Here is a 17224-nt window from a genome sequence, read left to right as displayed (position 1 = left end):
AGGATGAAATACTTTTTTTGGCGCAAAAACATCCTCATTCTCAGGAACTTTTGCCTGTTCGCATCGAAATGAGAAACCTCTTAAGGTCAAAAAATCTGTGAAAACAAAGGTGCCCTGAAAATAGCACGTAAAATATTTACTACAATTTTTTGTTACAAAGAAAATGCTTATTTATCAAAGAAAACTTGTAGATGAACAATTATTAGTTCTGGTTAGCTATACTATATTGCCCCAAAATTTGTCGGTTAGTCCCAATTTTTTTAACGTAAGTTTCGTCACTTATCTATTATGAAAGACCCTTTTGTTTTAATCTGCTGAAATCCCAGCCTTTTTTTCTTATAAAAAAATTTTGTATTCTATTCGTTTCGAGTAATATTTTTCTTGCTCTAGTACACAATCATGAACGAGAACGGATTTTTTGCTAGGGTGGTAGCCAGCACCAGTGCTCGTGCGGTGTGACTGACTGCATCACATTTGTCTGAATTCGGCAATATTGCTAAAAGGTAGATGAGGAGCAAAGTTTTAACGCCTAAATTTCGTGTCTCTTGACGTTTTTTTCTAACCCCAACCGGATTAGGCGCCTTGTGATAGGAAGCTGGCTAGCAACGCCATTGTTTTGTGCTGTCATAAAAATAAACTTTTTAATACTATTCGGAAATGTAGCCAGCAGGGACGGAACAAATGTTTTTACTTTCCAGACACGAGGGTATAATTCATAAAAAAGCGCTTTTTTTAAAAAAAAATTTTTTTAACAGAACCAAAACTCCATTTTAACTTCGACTGTGCCATTTTTTTCCCAGTTTACTCTGGTGTTAGTAAAAATCATTATCGCAATTAAAAAACTATTTAGAATGATCGTGTCGGAACTTTGTGATGATATTTTGGGATTAAGTGTTGTTTTGATGTTACGGTTGAGCAAATTTTAATTAAAAATACAAAAGGATTTTCTTATGCGTCAGAACGTAAAGGACTTCATTAATAATGGCGGAACAGACAAAAACGAGCGATCAGTGATCCAAACAAGTTTAAAATAACTAGAATTTACTAAATTAGCGAGGGAGTACAGCCCTAGAAAAATGTGATTACCAAATTATATGGTTATCACAAGAGAATTTGTTTAAGAAATACCGTGTTCGTTTTTATCATTTACACTAGCTAGCTAATAAAATGTAACAAAAATCAGAGCCGCAAGTCAAACGTACTGTAGTTTGTGGTTTTAATTCATCAGAGAGCCGTAATTAGTTAGCAGATTGCTAATTGTTGTGGTAAAGATTGATGTTTTCCCTCTATTTTATGTTATGTAGATATATTAAAATTAAATCAAGCTTTTCTATGTGGCTGGTAACGGTGGACCATCCAACAAAGAGCTGTTGAAGGCAATATGAAAATTCAACGTGGTTGCTGTTCATTTCTGCTTGTTGGAATATTATATCATTGTAAGATTTTAAAAGGTAAATTTATTTTTATTTTACTTTATTTCATTATTATTTATACAGGAACTTCAATCATATATACGAACAGTATGTACAGTGTAAAACTGCTATTAACGTTTCGTCCTGTTGATGATAAAAAAAATTAGTATAATTTGTTAAAAATAATCTGAGAATGTAGTAACTGAAAAACGGAGTATTTGACGATGCCATGCACATAACACCTTGTTCCAGTGACTAAGTTTATATGGTGTACCCGATTAAAAACATGTTTCTGTTTGCAAACAGGACATGTAGATTCTAAACGCTTTGAACACAGACTTGATGCAGAGGAATTTGAGTTTAGATCTAACACACAGTCTAGATCATAATGGAAAAGGGTCATAAAAAACGGACGCTAACCTAAGAATGATGATGATAATCATGATGGTATATTTCAGAACACTGTTACTGTTAAAATAATGTAGCAATAATCGCAAATGCTACCTTGAATATTTTTTAACTGGTGGAATTGTAAAATTTAGCCTAAACTCGTTGCATCCTGATAAGAACTTTCTCTTTACTTTCAAAAAGTGTTTTTAAAAATCCTTTTTTTTTCATTTATATATATAAATTTTTCTTTTCAAACTGACTTCAGTGAAGAAAAAATTCTATTGTTAAGGATTCTTTTAAGCTGTTCATGTTAAAGATAATAAATCAAGGAATTACTCAGCTATTTTTTACAGGAAATGTGCACAACTTTCTTTATTAAACAAATTTTAAACAATTTACACACATGTGACACACATATGTGAATGAACCATAAGCCAGGCTAACTCTATTTATAATGAAAATGAAAACACTGTCTATATAATTTTTTATTTACTCTGAAGTAAGTTATATTTATATTCTGCATAACTTTTTCTATCAACAAAAAACTTTCTAAGGTAATTTAAAGATGCTATGTAAATAACTGGGTAGTTACCCACAAAATATTTCGAAACTTTGGAATTGAAAATTTATTTCTTAAACTATGTTTATAATAAATATATCCCATTATGCAAAGTTTTGTGATTGCTCATAAAATAAAGCTCTGTGTTTGCTTGTTTTCTCAATGTTTTGTCTCTTGTTTGTTTACAACATTTTCAAATTTCTAACTCTCGCCTCGAATCATTAGACTACTCTCTTTTGTCTATTGTGGAATTTACAATGCTGATTTCAGTATGCTGAGATGGTATGCAATTATGTTTGCATATTATCTTTAAATATACACATAATATTTTTTTAAAATAATATTTTTTTAAATAGAAAATATACAATAAAAGTTAACTCACTGTTAGTAAAAGCACCCCTCATCATAGGGTTTAATAATCATATGGTTTAATAATCATTTTGGCTTTTATCAAATAAGGAGACTGTTTCTAGATAGAACAACTTCTGCGTCTAGAATTAAACTGCCTCAGTGAAATCAAAATAACATATTTTATAATCTGTGAAAAAGAATTAAAAACAAAAATTAAAAAGCGATTTCTATTATAATTTGCGAAATACATTAAAGATGGAAGTCTTAAACGAAAGCAGATTTTCATTACAGGTCACTTGGTCTGGAAGATTATTCCACACTTTGCAGCTCTAAACCCGTGCCGAGAAACAATAGTTGATATATGACATGACAAGTGCATTAATTAAAAGGTTTTTTGTGTGAGGTGTTAAACAAGATGTAATAGTTCTAATTTTAAAATATTTAATTATGTTATTTTTCTATTTATGTGATTAACATGGTTTTCATATTGCGTTTTTGATGAAATATTACCCCAAGATATTTAACCTTTTTGGTCTTCTTCAAAGGAATACCTTTGAAGAAGACCAATATAGTTGATAGTTTTGTTTTCAACTTTTTTTAACTGGCTGTGGTTGTCGAAAAATATTGTTTCAGTTTTGTCCGTATTAATAGTCATTTTGTTTTTATTCGGCCAGATGTCGACTTGCAAAAATTCTAACTCGACCTGCAAGACAAGGGTATCCACGTTTTTATAGGATGAAATAATTAATGTATCTTCTACACAAAGATGGTGGTAGTTTGAATTGATGACACATCAATACACAAAAGAAAAAGTAGGGGGGCAACACAGATCCCTGCATCCCTTTGAAAACATCTTCATGAAGCAAATCTGATCTTGTGTCAATTACAAGAGTCAGCTGCATTTGACTCAAACCAGTCAAAGGCAGCATCTCTAATGCCAAAACACCATAGCTTTCTTAACAAAATTTTATGGTCAACAAGCCTCCCATCGCCTGCTAAGTCTAGTGCCTCATTGCTTTCTAGGTAAGACTGAAATCGCAATTCTCGATGAGTGGAATATATTTTGTGAATCGCTTGGAATATGTACTTTTTTTGTATTTCGTAAAAGGTGGTTTTGGACAAAAAATGTATTTTTGCGATTTGCATCATTTCTTTAACGCGTTGGTATGTGTTACCGGAAATTAAAATGGCTGAGGAAAGCATTTCCCCACGGTCGCTTACTCACCAGTGGTTGCGATGACCATTGGTGAGCATGATGGTCACTGCACAACAAATGTACGATTAGTTGAGTCCCTTTAACTGCAATTTTATTCACTTCAGCTGGCTTAAAACAGGTGAAACAAAATCGTAGCAGAGGTAGAAGACAAGACCAAAAAACGATAAAACACGTGCCGTTTAGGTCGGGGATGTCCACATCGGAGTCGTTATCATTCTCACTATCTGACAGATTTTCCAAATTGAACGATTCGTCTTGACTTTTCTCATTATTACTAATTGCTTCTTCCTCGTATTCTGAAAATTCTTCTATGACAGACATCGATACTTCTACATCGGGCGAGAAAGAAAAATCGGTATTACAACATTTGTCCTTCTTTTTTTTTGGTTTTGGAATCTTCACTTTTATTTGAGCAACTTGGAACTGGGTTCCCATTTCTTGTTTATTTTCAGGTTGTGTAGTATCACTTGCTTCTGTTTCCAGCATAGAATCAATTAGCTAGAAGATAACCAAACAAAATTTCATTTTAAAACAAACCCTCTGTATTGCAAAAACATATAGACACTTATTTTACCTGTCGTTTCTGACGGTCTTCGATTCTTTTTTCTGTTCTTTTACGTTTCTCAGGCTGTTTTGTAAAATTAAACAAGGTCGGAACAGCACCATCTTTTAATTTCTTCCGCGGTGGAGAACCCATTAGTTCAGCCTAGAAATTTAAAAATAATAGATTTCCATTACCCCCGTCTTACGAAAGCACATGTTCTTGAAGGATTTTTCGATGTGAAAAAACATTCAGCACTGGGGGAAAGAAAATGCGAACATGCGAAGAAAATATAATGATTTTTTTTGACATGGTTTTGTTTTGGAAATGGCTGTAATAAATGAAACTGTGTTGAATTTTTCTAAATACGAGAAAGACAAATGTTTGGCTGTTTGGTGAAACATAGGTAACGAAAAGACTTACTTGTAAATCTCTTTTGAAGCACTCTGGTTCAAAATGATGAGAACAAATATAAAACCCAGAGTCTTTCGGCAAGGTACCACTTCTTTTTATATTGTGTAGCCATTTATTCCGAAGCTCTTTATCTTTTTTCGCACAAGGAATGTGATAAAATACTACCCGGATTTTTCTTTCGTTGTTATATTCGTCTTTTGTCTTAAGCTTTTCGTTATCTACCTCCTTATTTTCCTCGCTTCCCTTACCCTTTTCTGTCTTTTTATTATTGCTACTTCGATTTGCACAGTCGATGGCAGCACAGTTTGGCATATTGAAATAATAAAATGCATAAACAAAACGCTTCTTCGTGTGATTACACCTAATCCCCAACACCGAACTTCGCTTTTTGAACTATAAAACGTCATAATTCAAACTCGACCCAGCCTTCGTAAAAACGTAAAGGGGTCAGTCTACGGAGGTGTTTTTACGCGTGGTTAACACAGATTATTTCAAAAAAATAAGGGTTTCATTTAAAAAGAATTATCGTATTCTTTTTTTTTCTTTTATGACTATTGATTATGAAAATATAATTTTTGACCGAACTTCCCCTTTAAACTTTAGATAGCACTAGCGAAATTATCTGCAAACTTCTTAAATTCTCTAGAAAATTAGAAAATTTTTTTTGACACTATAATAAACAACATGGTGAGTTAAGATGAGATATTTTAGATGCAAAAAAAGTATATAAGTATATTATTAGTAAAATATGTGCAGGTTTTTTGCATGGAATTTCATGTTTACTAATAAGTAGTTACAAAGTTAAATTAAAGACTCCAGCTTTACTACGCTTATTTCTTTGACCACTGAAGAAATTGACTTGCAAGAAAATATAAGTATAAACGTTTTATCATAACAAAAAACCATCCAGCCTAATATTTAAAGTTGTTTCACAATCAGCAATTGTACAATAAAGAAAAACTTTGAACATTAATAATGTTAAAAAGTTCATTTTTTTGTTCTATGATTTGTACTCAAAATTATTTAGGATTCTAATTGCTTTGTTTCTATACTTTAGATATGAGCAAATTTTTATTTCTATTTCTGCAGGAAAGTAATACTTTAGAAAGCTAAACTTTGTTTTGATTTCTTTACCCTTGCACTAGCTTAAGAAAGAAAATATTGAGATGGTTGGATGGATAGTTGGTGTTTACTTTTTTAAACTCCTGACGTTAGATTTATTTTAAACCACATATAATAATCTATTCCAGGAAATTAATGAGGTGCAAAATAAACACTAATTTTTAAAATTTGCGTTATTAAATACCCCTTGGTAAATTCTAATGTAAATATCCAGGAGGTTATAAAAGTTAGGTTTTAATTTAAAACCGGTAATTAAAGTTTAAAAATATATTTTTCGAACCATCGCAATACAAAGCTCACACACATGCACACTTAGTTCTATTTCTGCTTGATTAATGCAAAATATATTAGCATTGTCCTGATACAGTTCACCTAACATAATTAAGACTGTAGGGCAACCAATGTTGTACACATTTTAAAGAAATAGGTTGTCAGTGAACCCATTCTCAAAATAAAGATAAAAATATTTCCTAATTTGCATTATTGTATGAATTTTGTAAGTTGGATGAGCTAAATTGGTTAATTAAATTCTTTTTTTTATAACTTGCTTATTTCATGTTATTTTTCTTTGTGTTTATTTCTTAATTGTTATTTTTTTGAGCCTCACCTAGGAATATTGACCTCTATTAATGTATTGCTCACAGTCATTCTCTTTGTAAACAGTTACAAATACTATAGGCTTATAAATTTTAGCAGTTGGAATTTCCCCCCTTAAGAGCATATTAACTTTATTAGATTATCCACTAACAAGTCAATAAGCCTGTTGAAGAATCCACTTAGATAGAAGAACAATAGAAAAGAACCGTCATTTGAATTTTGATAATTTAAAAAAACCTGTGAATGAATTTGTTTACCTGTTGCCTCCATTGTGTAGACTTTGAAATGCTGATCAAGTAAGTGTATAGGATCATGTGCTTTTAATGAATGGTTTAAGAGATGTCATCAATTTATCCATGGGTTAACCCAGCTTTAGGAAATTGGTCCAATTTTGGTCCAAGGCGGCCTGTAGTTACACATGCGTTAAAAAAATTGATACCACCACCCTGTTTCCCGAGTTATTCAGCCTCAAAGTCATAAATGCATTTAATAGCTTTATTAATGTTATTAAATGCATTAATGTGCTGTAACATCAGAAAAGTTAAAAATTAAGACAGGGTTTTTTAGCTAAATCCAAGGAAAATGAACACATCTACATCCATTTATTGTCGCCTTATATTAATAGGATTCTTCTCTCTGTCTGTCTGTAACAGGCAAAGTGGATGTGTTCATTTTCTTTTAAAGAAGTAGTAGAAGTTATCTCCTGACTTTTTCAACTTTATGTTTACCGATGCATTAGACTGACATCAATATCATTTTAGGAATTAGAACAGCCATTACATTGCATATTTTAGTTTAAGGCCAAATAACTTAAAAATGGGCGAAAATAACTGACCTCATATCTTTCGTGGGTAAACTAGGGACAACCTTTACCAAAATTAGACCAATTTCTGAAAGCTGAGTCAACTTAACCATTTAGAAATAGGTGGGTTGATGATGTCATCAAAATTTTTTTAACCCCAACCCCATTACAACCGTTTGTCAAAAGTACACGATTCAATACATTTTTCTAATCAGCGTTTCAAGCTCTACATGATAGAGACAATGGCTAAACATATGTCCAAAAAAAGAATAATTTTGCACTTTGGCATGTTTTTGCTGACATCCTATACATACAAAAAGTAAGTGGAAAATCTTTAAATAAAGAATATATTCTCTTCAAAAGTTCTTTAACCTTACATTGTTCAAAATTTAATAATCCTTCTTAATCTTTGTCTTGTTTACACAAAGTATCTACACAAAGTTTCATAGATTATGCAATATAAGCAAGGTTAATTCTTTTAAATATTCTATATTCCTGTTTTATTTTTGCCATTATTCTGGTGAGCCTCCCATTATTCCTGTCAGCTGGTGCTATAAGACTTGGAATTTAGTATAATAGTTAATATATAGTATAATGTAGTATAATATAGTATAATAAATTAGCAGAATTATTTTTTTCTAACGCCTTTGTGGCAATGTTACTAAAAAGTTACTAAGAAATTCTTGTAATTATAAAAGTGTAAAAATATTTATGGAGAACAGAAAAATGGAATAACCAAGTTTTGTGAAAATGATTGTCATGAGTCACCACAAATTTATTTTAAAGTTTGTTTTAATCAAGTAATATAACTAATGAAAATAGATTGTTTTTAGTTTTGACACAAAAGTCATGAAGGATGTGTGAAAACATACTTTATAGATCAAAACAATGCGACTCTCAAAACATGTCTTAAGCTAAAGGTTTAATAGGGCTTTACTAATGAAACATCATGGAAGTATGAAGCAGCATTTAATATCATTTAATATGAAAGATGGGAAATAACAAAATTTCTTCAAATAACCCTTGATAAGGTATAAGTTCTAGTCAAAAGCGCCGTTCCAAGCAAGTTGGAAACACAGATTTTATAGCATAAACATGGCTGAACCAAGGGTTGCCACACTAAAAAACAGTTTTTACATCGATGTATTAAAACCTGCTCTTATCCTGTCACAACAATGCATCAAAAATGTGCTGTTCATAATACTTTCCTATTGTTTATCAATCAATTTTCGTGCAATTCTTTGTATCAACACTAATATTTGTTTGTTGTGATAACAGTTCAAAGTATTCTGTTGTTTAAGGTGATTATTTCTAGATCCTATAAAAGATTCAATTATGTATTTTTTATACAGTTGCAAGTATTGCAGATTATTGTCAAATATTAATTTTAAATTTTTATTTTTGTTCGAAATAATTTTTATTGGTTTCTCACAAACACTCACGTGCTGCGTGTCCTTGGAATTTTTCCCCTGTGTTAATTAAAAATAAATAAAGTTTTTCGATTGGAAAGTAGATGACTTTGCAGTCTCCTAAAGTTTGGATGCTCAAAATGATGTGCAAAAGTAAATAAACTGAAGCCTGGCAAGTTTGGTGGTGAAAAGCAAAGTGTTGGTTTTAAAAATAGCATGTCATTAACCACAAAAACAATGGTCCTTAAAACGTTTTGCGTAAAAACTAGTAAAAACTAACCACGGAATAATAATTATTATAATGTATTAAAGATAATGCATTAATACGCTTAATTCTTATCTTTTATCTTCTATGACGAACTTTAATATGCTTGGAGCCTCAGTTTTATTGCTCTTTTAATGCTGTATTTTGATTATAATCTTTCAGCCAATTCTTATTAATTTATTGTGCTCTTTAAAAGTTTCATTACCTTGGTCAGGATGAATTAATTAGCATAAATTAACATTCAAAAAGGGTAAAAAAAGCATCGCTAGTTGTTACCCTCTTTTGCATTAATAGTGTGATATATATGTAAGTTGTCATAGCAACAGGGTGGATGACATCAGTAATAAAACATTACTTGAGTGGCGTCACCATAAAAAAGATGTTGGAAAAATTTTAAGACAATTAATTTTTTTTGATACTTTTTGAGTGAAGGTGGAGCATGAAATGGTTTGTTGTTTTGGTTAAATATCTTTGTCACATCTGTCATGCCATCAATAGGGTGTGCAAAACAATAAAAACAAATAAACTTTATATTATGTCTGGGAATGGTATTAAAGATCAAAGACATAAATCAGCACATATTTAAGAGCAATGTCGCTGACGTGCATTCGAAGCTTGAACAATAACTCAGTTTCGTGTTTTCATAGAGTTATCTTACAACAAATATCAAACAAGTATTTTTAATTTATTAGAAGCTTAACCAAACAGTGCATATTTCAAAATATCGAGTTCTTTTTTTGAATTTTGAGTTTGATATATGCAAACATAAAGAAGTTTTGATGTCTGTTGATGATAAAAATCTTATACATATTATAATAATAAATCAAGACTCCTTAATTTTTTTTAATACATTCTTTTGATGCAGATGAAATATCAAGTTGGTATACCTAATTATGTGTGTGATTATGTTGATAATAAGTTGATATTTAACATTTAGTTCTTAATTGCATTTGCAGTGTGTAGAAAAACTTCTGTTAATTGTAACTTTGACGAACGTCCAACTTTTCTTGACATGTTGTTTACTGACCAGTCTTGTATATAACAACAGAGTAACACAGGATGTACAATTGACCATTTTAATCTGTGTTTATTTGCATGTTTGTTAGATTCTATCCAAAATGAACAACAGTGTTTATTGTAATTTTGATTAAGAAGTTTTTAAAAGGTCCACACTGCGAAATTTTTTAGAAGCATTTTTTAACTGTTAGTAAGATTTTTTATCTAAAATTTCTACTTGATAGATAAAAAAAGTTGGTATATTGTTTGACAGTTATGTTATTAATGTAAACATACCCTTATCTCCTCCTGTTATAACTAATCTTGTGTATAATCCTTTAGTTGAGCTAGTTGCTTGTTTTTAGCATTGAGTAGATGTTAACCAAGTTTGAGATGATTATTTTAACTTTCACTGTTTTACCGAAGTTATCAGAAGTGTCATTTGTTATTTTTTTATTATTATTTTCTCCTCATAGGAATGAATTATAACACAAATAAAAACTAAAACATAACATTTGTGATGGTATACACACAGTTGTTTGTTGGAAGTAAATATAGGTATAATATAAGAAAATGGACGTTCCTTTTTACTATTTATTTCTTGTTAGCTTCCACGTCAATGAAAGAAATACGCTCTGGTGAACAGATCAAACTTGAATGTACCTTTAAAAACCCGACCAAAGATGTGCTATGGTTAAAAGACAATAAGACAATTAATTTTGAAAACTCTCGTTACTTGTTGAGAAAATCTGGAAAGGTTTTTAAAATAAGAAATGTGGGTGAAAGAGATATTGGTATATATTCTTGTAACGACGTCACTGAAGGACAACCTCACAAAGAATTGATAGCATATAATGTCTCATTGGTCAAAGGTAGGTAGCTTTTCTTGCCGTAATGAGTAAGTGGTTTTATAAGCTGTTTTAGACAACACCTCTTTGCTCACATAAACTTTTGATTCAGTCAGATTTCCATTTAAGAACTGCACATGCGCTATTTACGATACTGATGGGTTTTAATCTAATTTTGGGTACCATATTGCTCTTTATCAAACAAGTATACTCCAAATGGGACTACGAAGGTCTAATTTACTGAATTTGTCTAGTGCAAAAAAAAAAAAACAATCCAGAGAATTTGTTTATGAAATTTTAGAAGACCAGTTACATTTCACCAACAAGAAGAAGATGGAACTAAATAAAAACAGGATGTCACCATCGGGGACAGAAATTACGTTTTATTGTAAAGCTGATGGCGAAGGACCTATTAAATATAAATGGTTTAAAGACAATAAGTTACTACTCACCAGAAGAGTGGACTCGACGTTAGTCGTAAATCAACCTACGTTGAAATTAAAAACACTTGTTGTATCCGATTCTGCAGTTTACACTTGTCGTGCGGAAAATAAAGATGGTTCTATAGAATTTAACTATACACTAACTGTTAAAGGTATGGGATATATTTTCAATGTGAGATACTTTCCTTCGGCTTCGTAAGTTTTTAAAAATAACATTCTCAGCTTGATATTATATATAATAAAATAGTCTATTAACTATTTATTAATGACACTAGTTTCTATTTCTACTGTTATGAACAAAAATCTGATAAAAAGCCAATACAGCCCTGGTGGAAATATTTAGTTTTAAAAAAAATGATATACATTGTCATATGTGTTTTTGATCTGATGGGGTTTGAGCCCATAACTTCCAACCCTTGAAGTGGAGTGTCTACTGCTAGACAGCTATTGTCATGTTCTTTCTTTTATGGGTTTTTGTTTACAATATTATCTGCTATAAAATCTAGTTTAAATCTAAAGTGTTGATCAACATGATTGTGCGGTTTAGAACAAATCAGGACAACACCGTACCTTGAAAAAGGTTCTGTTAAAAACCAAACAAGATATGTTGGCGATAATACAACTATAGAATGTTACGAACTTATTAGTGGTACGATTCCTGACTTTCGTTGGTTGAAATGGAAAGGTGCTTTCAATCAAACTGTGTTAAAGAAAGCTGCGGATTCAGATTTGCATGATGTCGATCAAAATGTTTTAGAAGTGCTCAACGTGGATTTATTTAAGGAAATATCCAGATCTTTAAGTGGTATGAACCCAAACAAAAAGAATATTTTTGGCGTTGAGCTAGTCTTAGTAAACTTAACAGTAAATGATTCTGGTTATTACACATGCTTAGCCAGCAACCATATTGGAAGTGACAGTGCTAACATGTATCTGAATGTATTACCAAGAGGTATGTGTATATTTGTTAAATACAAACTTGTTTTGACATTCTAAATTTATTGCTCATCATATTCTAATTGTGTTTAGGCATGTTTCAGCAAAAACTGCAAGAGAGTGAAGAAGGTCCAAATATGACAATGTTGATTGTGATAGCTGTGTTGGGAATGGCGGTGGTTTTTACCCTGTCATGCATGGCAATTGGATGTGTCTATTGGAGAAAGAAGAAGCCAGCAGACCATACTGGCGTAATATTCACGGATGGGAATATGACTAAACTCAATTTGGATTCAGATAAACCAAGAAGGATGCGGGGGTTATCTAGTAACGGTTCTTTTGCACCGCTGTTATCTAATGGTAGTGTCCGCAGTACGTCGGAATCACGAGCAATGTATGGTGATTTAGAAGGTATGTGTGTGTTTCCCTTATTCGCTTATTTTAAGTTTTCCCAGACATGAATATATATTTTTCCTGTACCTAGCTGGATTCGAAATTCCCTTTGATCCAGAGTGGGAGATTGATCGTGACTGTTTGCATATTACTGAAACACTTGGTGAGGGAGCTTTTGGAGTTGTAGTGAAAGCGCAGGCAGTTGGGTTGAAAAAATGTGAAGAACATCAAACATCTGTCGCTATAAAAATGTTAAAAGGTGTGCTGGTTACTTTTTTGTGTAGTGTACATTGAGCTTAAGAAGGGAATAAAATCGGACATATGGCATTGTGTAAGCGTGATAGACAATGCCTTGTTGACTGTCGTTCTTTGTTGAAAACTAACAAAACAGGCTTATTCCTTGTTACATGAAGTGAAGTTATTGTGTTTTTAATTCGAGTATAACGATATGAAGGACATACAACTAATTAGCTTTGAGTCCAATTTTAAATACCATTATAATTGTTAATACCCTTTAATCTCCTTGTAGAAGTTATCAACTATTCTTTTAAAGAATTAAAATCTTTGCATAAATGTTTTTTGTTACATAATTAGATTTGTATTATGTGTTGAACTAACTAGCTTTCTTGTTAATACAACATCACACACAAAAACGTTTTTTTTCATTGCGTGTTTGTTATCTTAAATTTAACATGAAATTGCAACAGGCATGACAAATAAGCCCGTAGACAATTAGACTAATTGATGCCATGCTGATTTATTATTGCCAGTATAATCTGCACTGGCCTTAGTAGTAGACAGGACACCTAAATGCTAGTTTTGTTGTTATAATCTCATATTTTTATAGCCGATGCTGTTGAAAATGAACTTTTGGATCTGCTGTCAGAGATGGAAACAATGAAAACCATAGGAAGGCATCAAAATATAATCAATTTTATTGGATGTTGTACTCAAAGTGGTACGTGTTGAACTCCCGTCATTCCAATCACTTTATATTAATTCCTGTTGATTCGAGCGTCCTGTGTTAATTAAATCCTGTCTTTTTTTCCAATAGATCCAGTATACGTGGTGGTTGAGTATGCACCCCATGGAAACTTACGCCAATATCTTCGCTCTAAACGCCCTCCGCCATCTGATTCTGATGAACGCCCGAAACCTCTACTTGCGACTAAAGACATGGTCTCTTATGCGTTACAGATTGCAAAAGGGATGGAATATCTTGCTTCTAGGAAGGTGAGCACTTGCAACCTGTAACAAAACTGTTCCCATTCTGCAATAACAAATTTGTCGCACCCTTTTAATTTTATCTTACATCAAACCAAACGTACATTGAAGCGTACGTCGACACATGTGAAAACATTTTTTTCGTATGTTAATTTTTAGTGCATCCATCGCGATCTTGCAGCTCGTAATGTTTTGGTTGGCGAAAATTACGTCATCAAGATTGCAGATTTTGGTCTAGCAAGAAGTACGAACGATATTGATTATTACAGAAAAACTACAGATGTAAGAATCTTCATAATATTTCTCTTTTTGTTTAATTGCGTGGAGTGTAGTTGTTTAGAAATTACTGTTATGTCCATTCAGGGACGGCTTCCAGTTAAATGGCTTGCTATTGAAGCTCTGTTTGATCGCATCTACACAACGCAGAGCGATGTTTGGGCATTTGGAGTGTTATTATGGGAGATATTTACGCTGGGTGGATCGCCCTATCCTGGTATACCTGTCGAGAGGTTGTTTGACCTCCTCAAATCTGGCTTTCGTATGGATAAACCACAAGTCTGTCCTTCCGAAATGTATGTTTGCATTTTATAATTTAATTAAAGTTATCACATCTAATGACATAAAGAGCAATCTAGTAATAAAAATATCAAGATTTATCGACATTTTTAATCGTGCGGCATTTAAAGCCCCTTAACTTTTTGTGTAAAATTGTTGTTCGATTAGTTTGTTTAAAAAGAGATAGTATAGGATTACAACTACTACTTTTTTATAGATATGAAATCATGGTTAAATGTTGGTATGAGAATCCAAGTAATCGACCAAGTTTTACGGATCTTCTACAGGAACTTGAATCACTTCTAGAAGAACTTACCAGTCAGGTAATTTGTTTGTTGACTTCCCTATTATTTGTTGTACGTATACTTTTGCAGAAATGTAATTTCACCGTTTTTTCTGCATAACATTAAATCCCTGCCTAATTATGAAATTTGAGTATAGTGTATACAGGGTAACTCGAACTGACAAACAAAAGAACAAGAAATGACATAACTTGAATTTTGGGGGGAAATGAATAATAGTTCGAAACATTAAATGTTTCTTTCTTCTTTTTTGACTCGGCAATCAAACTGAAATACATTGTATACATTCATTGAAAATATAATTCTAAATGTGCTTTGAGAATTATTGAAGGGAGTTTGTATCCTTTTAATTGAGCATATTTTTTTTTAAATGGTGTGTGTATACACTGTGTACTTGATTCTTTCAAAATAGAGTCGGGAAAACGTTCGCATCAGATCATGTCTGAACATTAGTTTTAGAGATTAATCAATTTTCTTATTTTGAAAACCTTGGGGACGTTATTTGACCAGAATTACTCTTTTATAGGAATATATACAAGTTCTTGCGCCCTCTGTATCTTCTTTGACGTGTTCAAGCGACGATGATGACGAAAGTGACGACTATGAAATTGACGTAAACAGTCCGTTCGTTTAACGATAAAAAAACAAAATGTGTGAGATATTTAGGAAATGTTTCCTATTTATTTCGTCGTCAACCCGACCTAGCAATGATGTTCCAACAAGAAGAAAAGCATTGTCGGCTTTAGCATGACTCTCGTTCCAGTGAAGTCGCCACATGGAAAAAACGATTTCGTTTCAAGCACGAAAAAAAAGCAAAATAAGCACTAAGATGGAGAACATTTTAAAATATTTTATGGATGCCACAGGGGCGAAATATTTTATTAATAAAAACAAAGAACTTATGTTTTTTACACTTTTATATCTGTACATATATACATATCTATAATTTTAAACTTTTTATAATCCTCTTCAGTTGTTTTTTGTACTGATTTTTTTTTGTTTTTACATTTTTCAACGTATACAGTTTTATGTATTTATATGTCAGTATGTGGTTTTGTATTTTACATAACAATTAGCTTTTGTCAATAGGTCAACACTTTTTAGATTTCAAGAACCAGTTTATATACTTGAATGTCGACCGATTAATTTAGTGGGAACTAGTTCTTAAATATTTCATTTTTGACGCTCCATCATCAACACTTAATTTTAGCACCAATATTTGAGTTATGTGCTTGACCTTTTCCAGTCATCCTTGAATCCAGTATTTAAAATGACACTCAAGTTTGTTTGTTTAATTATATGAATAATTTATTTCATTTTTCAAATTAATTATTTTGTATAATACATTAACTCCTATAACACAGTTTTTTTTAATGTTTTTAATCGCTTTTTCCTCGAATTTCTCCCGTCGAACTTCTTCAATCCTTTTCTAAAACACTAAAACGATTAATTTCAAACTTACTAAAACATGAATCGAGCAGGAACCCACCAAGATTTGTCCATGATTCGCATATTCTCTTCTCCAAAATCGAAACATTTGCATCTATTTAACATGCGCAATAACTTGACGGATTTAAAACAGCGATTTAACTTTGTCTTTAATTAAAGTATGCTGCGATTTAAAAAAAATCCACAAAAATACATTTAGATTTGAAAAAAAAAAAGACTTTTCGTCCCTTTGTTATTTTATGGTTGAGACGAGGAAAATACGCACGTGCATCCATATGTGAACAACCGATTGTCGTTATCGAAGAAAAAAAAGAGAGAAAACCCGCATAAAGCTAAATTCCAAAGTTGTGTTCTTACTATTAAAAAAAAATAATTCAGGTTGACAATGGCCCTAAATATAAGAATATAAGAACAGCCAGTCTCCAGGGCAGATTTTACTGATTCTAATATAAAAAAGCCGTGTATACTTCTTCATAATAAATTAATAGAAGCCATAATTCATATATTCGATGTTCAGTGATGCGCTCAAGGATATTACTATTTTTTTAGCTTGATTTCCAAATAGTACTCGAGTACCAGCACCCTAATTTCTTCGTGACAGGGTAAAGAAAAATCTGAAAGCAAGGTCACCATTTGAGCATTAAATATGCGTTTCTCTAAGGCTTCAGACAGTACGGTGAGTAGGCTTATGGCAAACGTGTTCCCAATGTTTCTTTGCACCTAACACCAAAAACAGTCGGTATTAAGTGCAACACAGTCCATAACCAAATCACTCTCCAATATAACAGCATTATTATTACTCACGTTTTGTATTCTCCCAAATACTAATAACATAGTAAAATTGCTGACGTCATCAAATTTATACCCTCTGCAATTGTCTTTTATGCTGTACTACATTCCTACCATGTTTCATCAACAGAGCTTTTTTTATTGACACGTTATTTTAGTTGAGTAAAGCAATCCCCTTTCAGAATACCTCACACATAAAAAGTCCAGTATA

The 17224-nt window shown here is 31.9% G+C and overlaps 2 protein-coding genes across 3 annotated transcripts; one reads left to right on the top strand and one right to left on the bottom strand.

Annotated features, from left to right (window-relative positions):
* The first annotated feature begins 1244 nt into the window (after positions 1 to 1244).
* On the top strand, positions 1245 to 16134 carry LOC130644346 (fibroblast growth factor receptor 2-like). Of its 2 annotated transcripts, none has more exons than XM_057449910.1 (12): positions 1245 to 1451; positions 10683 to 10946; positions 11224 to 11517; positions 11913 to 12317; positions 12395 to 12712; positions 12786 to 12953; positions 13542 to 13652; positions 13749 to 13927; positions 14078 to 14200; positions 14282 to 14490; positions 14691 to 14796; positions 15302 to 16134. In XM_057449910.1, exons 1-12 carry the CDS (start codon positions 1382 to 1384, stop codon positions 15407 to 15409), a joined length of 2355 nt encoding a protein of 784 aa, XP_057305893.1. In that variant the 5' UTR covers positions 1245 to 1381; the 3' UTR covers positions 15410 to 16134. The 2 variants fall into 2 exon arrangements, with proteins under 2 accessions (XP_057305893.1, XP_057305892.1); XM_057449909.1 differs by having other exon boundaries at positions 1246 to 1451; positions 10551 to 10946.
* On the bottom strand, positions 3143 to 4908 carry LOC130644348 (uncharacterized). The gene is made up of 2 exons (XM_057449912.1): positions 4503 to 4908; positions 3143 to 4426 (listed from the first exon to the last, which is right to left on the bottom strand). The coding sequence occupies exons 1-2, from the start codon at positions 4623 to 4625 to the stop codon at positions 3884 to 3886; spliced, it is 666 nt and encodes a 221-aa protein (XP_057305895.1). The 5' UTR covers positions 4626 to 4908; the 3' UTR covers positions 3143 to 3883.
* Positions 16135 to 17224: the final 1090 nt, after the last annotated feature.

This window comes from Hydractinia symbiolongicarpus, chromosome 5 (genome assembly GCF_029227915.1).
Source record: "Hydractinia symbiolongicarpus strain clone_291-10 chromosome 5, HSymV2.1, whole genome shotgun sequence".
NCBI classification, from domain to species: Eukaryota; Metazoa; Cnidaria; class Hydrozoa; order Anthoathecata; family Hydractiniidae; genus Hydractinia; species Hydractinia symbiolongicarpus.
The sequence above is the reverse complement of the archived record's forward strand: the minus strand, read 5'-3'. Positions and strand labels throughout refer to the sequence as shown.